This window comes from Gymnoscopelus braueri, assembly GCF_963280865.1.
Source record: "Gymnoscopelus braueri genome assembly, chromosome: 5".
Classification (NCBI taxonomy): domain Eukaryota; kingdom Metazoa; phylum Chordata; class Actinopteri; order Myctophiformes; family Myctophidae; genus Gymnoscopelus; species Gymnoscopelus braueri.
In genome coordinates this window covers 55652089-55662498 of record NC_137606.1, presented here as the reverse complement: position 1 = coordinate 55662498, position 10410 = coordinate 55652089, and the positions used below count along the sequence as shown (strand labels likewise).

The 10410-nt window shown below is 49.6% G+C and overlaps 2 protein-coding genes across 2 annotated transcripts in view; one reads left to right on the top strand and one right to left on the bottom strand.

Annotated features, from left to right (window-relative positions):
• The window catches only part of LOC308086001 (immunoglobulin superfamily member 11-like), a gene marked incomplete at both ends in the record, with an annotated part of 302311 nt that overhangs the window by 9134 nt on the left and 282767 nt on the right, over positions 1 to 10410 (bottom strand). The window lies entirely within an intron of this gene.
• Positions 7252 to 7983, top strand: LOC308085196 (immunoglobulin superfamily member 11-like; the record flags this gene model as incomplete). The annotated part of the gene is made up of 1 exon (XM_080428279.1): positions 7252 to 7983. A coding segment is annotated over one exon (732 nt), but the record flags the coding sequence as incomplete, so codon positions are not given.

Below are 10410 nucleotides of genomic sequence, written 5' to 3'. Positions count from 1 at the left end.
TCTCCACCTCCTCTAAACTAACGTGAACGTTCTCCTCTCCACCTCCTCTAAACTAACGTGAACGTTCTCCTCTCCACCTCCTCTAAACTAACGTGAACGTTCTCCTCTCCACCTCCTCTAAACTAACGTGAACGTTCTCCTCTCCACCTCCTCTAAACTAACGTGAACGTTCTCCTCTCCACCTCCTCTAAACTAACGTGAACGTTCTCCTCTCCACCTCCTCTAAACTAACGTGAACGTTCTCCTCTCCACCTCCTCTAAACTAACGTGAACGTTCTCCTCTCCACCTCCTCTAAACTAACGTGAACGTTCTCCTCTCCACCTCCTCTAAACTAACGTGAACGTTCTCCTCTCCACCTCCTCTAAACTAACGTGAACGTTCTCCTCTCCACCTCCTCTAAACTAACGTGAACGTTCTCCTCTCCACCTCCTCTAAACTAACGTGAACGTTCTCCTCTCCACCTCCTCTAAACTAACGTGAACGTTCTCCTCTCCACCTCCTCTAAACTAACGTGAACGTTCTCCTCTCCACCTCCTCTAAACTAACGTGAACGTTCTCCTCTCCACCTCCTCTAAACTAACGTGAACGTTCTCCTCTCCACCTCCTCTAAACTAACGTGAACGTTCTCCTCTCCACCTCCTCTAAACTAACGTGAACGTTCTCCTCTCCACCTCCTCTAAACTAACGTGAACGTTCTCCTCTCCACCTCCTCTAAACTAACGTGAACGTTCTCCTCTCCACCTCCTCTAAACTAACGTGAACGTTCTCCTCTCCACCTCCTCTAAACTAACGTGAACGTTCTCCTCTCCACCTCCTCTAAACTAACGTGAACGTTCTCCTCTCCACCTCCTCTAAACTAACGTGAACGTTCTCCTCTCCACCTCCTCTAAACTAACGTGAACGTTCTCCTCTCCACCTCCTCTAAACTAACGTGAACGTTCTCCTCTCCACCTCCTCTAAACTAACGTGAACGTTCTCCTCTCCACCTCCTCTAAACTAACGTGAACGTTCTCCTCTCCACCTCCTCTAAACTAACGTGAACGTTCTCCTCTCCACCTCCTCTAAACTAACGTGAACGTTCTCCTCTCCACCTCCTCTAAACTAACGTGAACGTTCTCCTCTCCACCTCCTCTAAACTAACGTGAACGTTCTCCTCTCCACCTCCTCTAAACTAACGTGAACGTTCTCCTCTCCACCTCCTCTAAACTAACGTGAACGTTCTCCTCTCCACCTCCTCTAAACTAACGTGAACGTTCTCCTCTCCACCTCCTCTAAACTAACGTGAACGTTCTCCTCTCCACCTCCTCTAAACTAACGTGAACGTTCTCCTCTCCACCTCCTCTAAACTAACGTGAACGTTCTCCTCCACCTCCTCTAAACTAACGTGAACGTTCTCCTCTCCACCTCCTCTAAACTAACGTGAACGTTCTCCTCTCCACCTCCTCTAAACTAACGTGAACGTTCTCCTCTCCACCTCCTCTAAACTAACGTGAACGTTCTCCTCTCCACCTCCTCTAAACTAACGTGAACGTTCTCCTCTCCACCTCCTCTAAACTAACGTGAACGTTCTCCTCTCCACCTCCTCTAAACTAACGTGAACGTTCTCCTCTCCACCTCCTCTAAACTAACGTGAACGTTCTCCTCTCCACCTCCTCTAAACTAACGTGAACGTTCTCCTCTCCACCTCCTCTAAACTAACGTGAACGTTCTCCTCTCACCTCCTCTAAACTAACGTGAACGTTCTCCTCTCCACCTCCTCTAAACTAACGTGAACGTTCTCCTCTCCACCTCCTCTAAACTAACGTGAACGTTCTCCTCTCCACCTCCTCTAAACTAACGTGAACGTTCTCCTCTCACCTCCTCTAAACTAACGTGAACGTTCTCCTCTCCACCTCCTCTAAACTAACGTGAACGTTCTCCTCTCCACCTCCTCTAAACTAACGTGAACGTTCTCCTCTCCACCTCCTCTAAACTAACGTGAACGTTCTCCTCTCCACCTCCTCTAAACTAACGTGAACGTTCTCCTCCACCTCCTCTAAACTAACGTGAACGTTCTCCTCTCCACCTCCTCTAAACTAACGTGAACGTTCTCCTCTCCACCTCCTCTAAACTAACGTGAACGTTCTCCTCTCCACCTCCTCTAAACTAACGTGAACGTTCTCCTCTCCACCTCCTCTAAACTAACGTGAACGTTCTCCTCCACCTCCTCTAAACTAACGTGAACGTTCTCCTCTCCACCTCCTCTAAACTAACGTGAACGTTCTCCTCTCCACCTCCTCTAAACTAACGTGAACGTTCTCCTCTCCACCTCCTCTAAACTAACGTGAACGTTCTCCTCTCCACCTCCTCTAAACTAACGTGAACGTTCTCCTCCACCTCCTCTAAACTAACGTGAACGTTCTCCTCCACCTCCTCTAAACTAACGTGAACGTTCTCCTCTCACCTCCTCTAAACTAACGTGAACGTTCTCCTCTCCACCTCCTCTAAACTAACGTGAACGTTCTCCTCTCCACCTCCTCTAAACTAACGTGAACGTTCTCCTCTCCACCTCCTCTAAACTAACGTGAACGTTCTCCTCTCCACCTCCTCTAAACTAACGTGAACGTTCTCCTCTCACCTCCTCTAAACTAACGTGAACGTTCTCCTCTCCACCTCCTCTAAACTAACGTGAACGTTCTCCTCTCCACCTCCTCTAAACTAACGTGAACGTTCTCCTCCACCTCCTCTAAACTAACGTGAACGTTCTCCTCCACCTCCTCTAAACTAACGTGAACGTTCTCCTCTCCACCTCCTCTAAACTAACGTGAACGTTCTCCTCTCCACCTCCTCTAAACTAACGTGAACGTTCTCCTCTCCACCTCCTCTAAACTAACGTGAACGTTCTCCTCTCCACCTCCTCTAAACTAACGTGAACGTTCTCCTCCACCTCCTCTAAACTAACGTGAACGTTCTCCTCTCCACCTCCTCTAAACTAACGTGAACGTTCTCCTCTCCACCTCCTCTAAACTAACGTGAACGTTCTCCTCTCCACCTCCTCTAAACTAACGTGAACGTTCTCCTCTCCACCTCCTCTAAACTAACGTGAACGTTCTCCTCTCCACCTCCTCTAAACTAACGTGAACGTTCTCCTCTCCACCTCCTCTAAACTAACGTGAACGTTCTCCTCTCCACCTCCTCTAAACTAACGTGAACGTTCTCCTCCACCTCCTCTAAACTAACGTGAACGTTCTCCTCTCCACCTCCTCTAAACTAACGTGAACGTTCTCCTCTCCACCTCCTCTAAACTAACGTGAACGTTCTCCTCTCCACCTCCTCTAAACTAACGTGAACGTTCTCCTCCACCTCCTCTAAACTAACGTGAACGTTCTCCTCTCCACCTCCTCTAAACTAACGTGAACGTTCTCCTCCACCTCCTCTAAACTAACGTGAACGTTCTCCTCCACCTCCTCTAAACTAACGTGAACGTTCTCCTCTCCACCTCCTCTAAACTAACGTGAACGTTCTCCTCTCCACCTCCTCTAAACTAACGTGAACGTTCTCCTCCACCTCCTCTAAACTAACGTGAACGTTCTCCTCCACCTCCTCTAAACTAACGTGAACGTTCTCCTCTCCACCTCCTCTAAACTAACGTGAACGTTCTCCTCTCCACCTCCTCTAAACTAACGTGAACGTTCTCCTCTCCACCTCCTCTAAACTAACGTGAACGTTCTCCTCTCCACCTCCTCTAAACTAACGTGAACGTTCTCCTCTCCACCTCCTCTAAACTAACGTGAACGTTCTCCTCTCCACCTCCTCTAAACTAACGTGAACGTTCTCCTCTCCACCTCCTCTAAACTAACGTGAACGTTCTCCTCCACCTCCTCTAAACTAACGTGAACGTTCTCCTCTCCACCTCCTCTAAACTAACGTGAACGTTCTCCTCTCCACCTCCTCTAAACTAACGTGAACGTTCTCCTCCACCTCCTCTAAACTAACGTGAACGTTCTCCTCTCACCTCCTCTAAACTAACGTGAACGTTCTCCTCTCCACCTCCTCTAAACTAACGTGAACGTTCTCCTCTCCACCTCCTCTAAACTAACGTGAACGTTCTCCTCTCCACCTCCTCTAAACTAACGTGAACGTTCTCCTCTCCACCTCCTCTAAACTAACGTGAACGTTCTCCTCTCCACCTCCTCTAAACTAACGTGAACGTTCTCCTCCACCTCCTCTAAACTAACGTGAACGTTCTCCTCCACCTCCTCTAAACTAACGTGAACGTTCTCCTCTCCACCTCCTCTAAACTAACGTGAACGTTCTCCTCTCCACCTCCTCTAAACTAACGTGAACGTTCTCCTCCACCTCCTCTAAACTAACGTGAACGTTCTCCTCTCCACCTCCTCTAAACTAACGTGAACGTTCTCCTCTCCACCTCCTCTAAACTAACGTGAACGTTCTCCTCTCCACCTCCTCTAAACTAACGTGAACGTTCTCCTCTCCACCTCCTCTAAACTAACGTGAACGTTCTCCTCTCCACCTCCTCTAAACTAACGTGAACGTTGTCCTCCACCTCCTCTAAACTAACGTGAACGTTCTCCTCCACCTCCTCTAAACTAACGTGAACGTTCTCCTCTCCGCCTCCTCTAAACTAACGTGAACGTTCTCCTCTCCACCTCCTCTAAACTAACGTGAACGTTCTCCTCTCCACCTCCTCTAAACTAACGTGAACGTTCTCCTCTCCACCTCCTCTAAACTAACGTGAACGTTCTCCTCCACCTCCTCTAAACTAACGTGAACGTTCTCCTCCACCTCCTCTAAACTAACGTGAACGTTCTCCTCTCCACCTCCTCTAAACTAACGTGAACGTTCTCCTCTCCACCTCCTCTAAACTAACGTGAACGTTCTCCTCTCCACCTCCTCTAAACTAACGTGAACGTTCTCCTCCACCTCCTCTAAACTAACGTGAACGTTCTCCTCCACCTCCTCTAAACTAACGTGAACGTTCTCCTCTCCACCTCCTCTAAACTAACGTGAACGTTCTCCTCTCCACCTCCTCTAAACTAACGTGAACGTTCTCCTCCACCTCCTCTAAACTAACGTGAACGTTCTCCTCCACCTCCTCTAAACTAACGTGAACGTTCTCCTCTCCGCCTCCTCTAAACTAACGTGAACGTTCTCCTCTCCACCTCCTCTAAACTAACGTGAACGTTCTCCTCTCCACCTCCTCTAAACTAACGTGAACGTTCTCCTCTCCACCTCCTCTAAACTAACGTGAACGTTCTCCTCCACCTCCTCTAAACTAACGTGAACGTTCTCCTCCACCTCCTCTAAACTAACGTGAACGTTCTCCTCTCCACCTCCTCTAAACTAACGTGAACGTTCTCCTCTCCACCTCCTCTAAACTAACGTGAACGTTCTCCTCTCCACCTCCTCTAAACTAACGTGAACGTTCTCCTCCACCTCCTCTAAACTAACGTGAACGTTCTCCTCCACCTCCTCTAAACTAACGTGAACGTTCTCCTCTCCACCTCCTCTAAACTAACGTGAACGTTCTCCTCTCCACCTCCTCTAAACTAACGTGAACGTTCTCCTCCACCTCCTCTAAACTAACGTGAACGTTCTCCTCTCCACCTCCTCTAAACTAACGTGAACGTTCTCCTCTCCACCTCCTCTAAACTAACGTGAACGTTCTCCTCTCCACCTCCTCTAAACTAACGTGAACGTTCTCCTCTCCACCTCCTCTAAACTAACGTGAACGTTCTCCTCTCCACCTCCTCTAAACTAACGTGAACGTTCTCCTCCACCTCCTCTAAACTAACGTGAACGTTCTCCTCTCCACCTCCTCTAAACTAACGTGAACGTTCTCCTCTCCACCTCCTCTAAACTAACGTGAACGTTCTCCTCCACCTCCTCTAAACTAACGTGAACGTTCTCCTCCACCTCCTCTAAACTAACGTGAACGTTCTCCTCTCCACCTCCTCTAAACTAACGTGAACGTTCTCCTCCACCTCCTCTAAACTAACGTGAACGTTCTCCTCTCCACCTCCTCTAAACTAACGTGAACGTTCTCCTCTCCACCTCCTCTAAACTAACGTGAACGTTCTCCTCTCCACCTCCTCTAAACTAACGTGAACGTTCTCCTCTCCACCTCCTCTAAACTAACGTGAACGTTCTCCTCCACCTCCTCTAAACTAACGTGAACGTTCTCCTCTCCACCTCCTCTAAACTAACGTGAACGTTCTCCTCTCCACCTCCTCTAAACTAACGTGAACGTTCTCCTCTCCACCTCCTCTAAACTAACGTGAACGTTCTCCTCCACCTCCTCTAAACTAACGTGAACGTTCTCCTCTCCACCTCCTCTAAACTAACGTGAACGTTCTCCTCTCCACCTCCTCTAAACTAACGTGAACGTTCTCCTCTCCACCTCCTCTAAACTAACGTGAACGTTCTCCTCCACCTCCTCTAAACTAACGTGAACGTTCTCCTCTCCACCTCCTCTAAACTAACGTGAACGTTCTCCTCTCCACCTCCTCTAAACTAACGTGAACGTTCTCCTCTCCACCTCCTCTAAACTAACGTGAACGTTCTCCTCCACCTCCTCTAAACTAACGTGAACGTTCTCCTCTCCACCTCCTCTAAACTAACGTGAACGTTCTCCTCTCCACCTCCTCTAAACTAACGTGAACGTTCTCCTCTCCACCTCCTCTAAACTAACGTGAACGTTATCCTCTCCACCTCCTCTAAACTAACGTGAACGTTCTCCTCTCCACCTCCTCTAAACTAACGTGAACGTTCTCCTCTCCACCTCCTCTAAACTAACGTGAACGTTCTCCTCCACCTCCTCTAAACTAACGTGAACGTTCTCCTCTCCACCTCCTCTAAACTAACGTGAACGTTCTCCTCTCCACCTCCTCTAAACTAACGTGAACGTTCTCCTCTCCACCTCCTCTAAACTAACGTGAACGTTCTCCTCTCCACCTCCTCTAAACTAACGTGAACGTTCTCCTCCACCTCCTCTAAACTAACGTGAACGTTCTCCTCTCCACCTCCTCTAAACTAACGTGAACGTTCTCCTCTCCACCTCCTCTAAACTAACGTGAACGTTCTCCTCTCCACCTCCTCTAAACTAACGTGAACGTTCTCCTCTCCACCTCCTCTAAACTAACGTGAACGTTCTCCTCTCCACCTCCTCTAAACTAACGTGAACGTTCTCCTCCACCTCCTCTAAACTAACGTGAACGTTCTCCTCTCCACCTCCTCTAAACTAACGTGAACGTTCTCCTCTCCACAGAGAGGACGACCTCCCTCCCAAGCGCTCGTCCTCGGCGAAGGCGTTCCACGCCGACGCCTCGTCCTCTGAGAACGACACGCTGACGTCCACCAACACCTACAACAGCCGCTACTGGCACAACCCCGCCCCCAAGACCACCAGCGGCGGCGGCGGCTACGAGGCGCACAACAGCAACAACGCCAGCAAGACGACCCCCAACAACAACTACGACACGCACTCCTACACGCGCTACAACGGCGACACGCACCGCACCTTCTCCAGCACCGCCCACACCGGGCACGGCCACGCCCGCGGGCAGCAGCAGCACCACGGACACGGGCAGGGAGCCGCGCACGCGCACCACCACGGCGGCCCGACGCCGCCGCCGGTGGCGCCGGGCTCGGCCCCGCTGCCCCGCCACGCCCATCATCATCATCCGCCCGCCGTGCCGGGCGCTATGCCGGCGGGGACGGCGAAGTCGTCCTTCGCCAATGGCAGCCACACCCTCCCGCCGCCCAAGACCCTGGTGGTCACCACGAACTCCGCCCCCTCCCCGCCCGTGCGCGGCAGCAGCAACGGCTTGGCGGCGGCGGCAGGCGCCATGAAGCCGCCGGCCGGCAAGCAGCAGCAGCAGCAGCACACGCACTCGTACGCGGTGAGCCAGGCCACGCTGGAGCGCATGGGCGCCGTGCCCGTCATGGTGCCCGCACAGAGCAGAGCCGGGTCGCTGGTCTGAAGGGCGGCGCGGAAACCGTGGGGGGTCGGAACCTTTTAGGACTGATGTACGGACCAGGTTGAACCTTTTTAGGACTGAAATATGGACCAGTTCGAACTTTTGGAACTGAAATACGGACCCGCTCCGTACCTTTAAAATTGGAATATGGACCGGTTTGAAGTTGAACCTTTTACAACTGAAATACGGACCGCTCCGTACCTCTCTGGAATACGGACCGGTTTGTTCCTTTACAACTGAAATACGGATCGGTTTGAACCTTTAAAATAACGACCTTTCAACAGAGACTAATAATAGCTCTTTCTCTGCGGCAAGAACTAAGCGGACAGAACCGGTTCTTGATGTGTTTCCATTGGCTACGGCTCTGTATCTGGGCCCTGGCTCTGTATCTGGGCCCTGGCTCCGTATCTGGGCCCTGGGTCTATATCTGGGCCCTGGGTCTATATCTGGGCCCTGGGTGTGTATCTAGGACCTGCTCAGGAGGTGTGTGTGTGTTTTGTTTTAATGACGTAGCCCGCTCCCCCTTCATGGGGTGGATGTGTTTATGATGGAAACGGAACCATAAAACCATCACAGAACGTCACGTGTTCTGTAAAGTTTCAGGTTCTGGGAGGTTCTGGTGAACCCCCCTCGTAGCCGAAAAAGAGACTCAGTGAGCGGTTCGGCTGCGGTTTTGAACCGCCGTCTGGTCTGACTGACCAACCTGCTTCCCTTTACAATGCTCTCTCTCTCTCTCTCTCTCTCTCTCTCTCTCTCTCTCTCTCTCTTCCCCCCCATCTCGCCAAATTCCAACGCTATCTTTCTGCCTCATCTTGTCCTCTGTCCTCCAGCGGTGTTACGGTGGAACTGGTGACCTGCAGAATTATGTGACCATCTCGTGGGACTTCACAAAACGCCAAACTCCGAACGTAAATCACTGACGTTTGTTTATTAACAGAGTTAATACCGGCCACCGTAGAGGGTTTATCGATTTACATTCGGACATCCATCCATCCGTCTTCAACCGCTTATCCGGAGTCGGTCGCGGGGGGAAACAGTGTCAGCTTCAGAGACTAGATGCCCAAACCACCTTAGCTGGCTCCTTTCCAAGTGAAGGAGCGGCGGCTCTACTCCGATTCTCTCGTGGGTGGCTGAACTTATCACCCTATCTCTAAGTTTTTTTTGTCTTTTTTTTTTGTCTTTATCCCGTGATTTTTTTAACCCTCTTTTTTCACCCGGTGCCAATTCTCGAAGTGATCCTGGGCGCTACACTCCCCTCACCAGCCTTATCTCTAAGGGAGAGGCCGGCCACCCGTCATTCCGGCCACTTGTATTCAAAATCTTATTATTTCGGTCATGATCCACACTTCATGACCATTGATTGATTGATTGATTGATTGATTGATTGAATACTTTATACAATAATGCTAAAAGTATAACACAAAAAGCCCTGAGGGCTTGTTTCCATTGTGGTCCTATTGATTGATTGATTGATTGAATATCGTATTAGGCAGAAATGTTAAAAACAGCACAAGCTACAGTTAAAACACTTTGTCTAAAAAAGTCTTGTTTCCATTGAAGTCCTTGTATTCAATTCTTTAAAAAAATTAACGTAACGCCACAGATTTCACAGTAACACCGCCAAGCTGGAGAACAGAGCAGGGGAGGAAGCAGAAATAGTATTGGAATTTGTCTCTCCCGTCTGTCCTCGTGCCATGTCTCTCTGTCTGTCTCTACGCCGACGACTCTTTTGTCCTTTTCTACGTCACAGTGAAGTGGATCTTTCACCACAGAGATCATGTCAATGCCAACGTTTTTGCAAACAAGCATCATCTGGTTATAATCGATCAACCTCGTCTCTTCTCTTAATTGGATTTGTATTGGTGGGCGTGGCACTGTAGGACTTTTATTTTTCAGCCAATCAGAATGATGTCACACAAGCTCAACAGGAAGTAACGGGGAGAAGAACCTCGACGATGTTCAGCGACGCCGTTTCATTGTTGTTTCATTGATAGTCAAGTGTTTTCTGGAATCCACACACAAAGCTTATTCTTTTTATTTTCGTCTCAACACAGCTGAATACGCATGTTTACCTTTAAGAATACCCCATCATTTCACCATTGTTTGTATAATTAGTTGTTTTGTTCTCAGTTATAACTTTGATTATGGCGATAATGATGACGAATGGAACAAATGTGAATGTTGTAATTTTGTAAAAAGGCTTTTCAGACGGGAAGCGGCACAACGCCTGCCTGCGTTCTGGCTTGGATCGTCGAGGTCACGCTGCGCTCCTCGAGAGAATAGACAGAAATTGAAACGGATTAGAAACAAATGGCTCAGTCAAGACATTTCAACTCGTCGCGGGCGGGTGGGCCTGTCAGCAGGGAGTGTTGGTTGGGCGGGAGGGAGGAGCAGGACGGAAGCTCTACATCCTCCCGCTGGGGGCTCCTC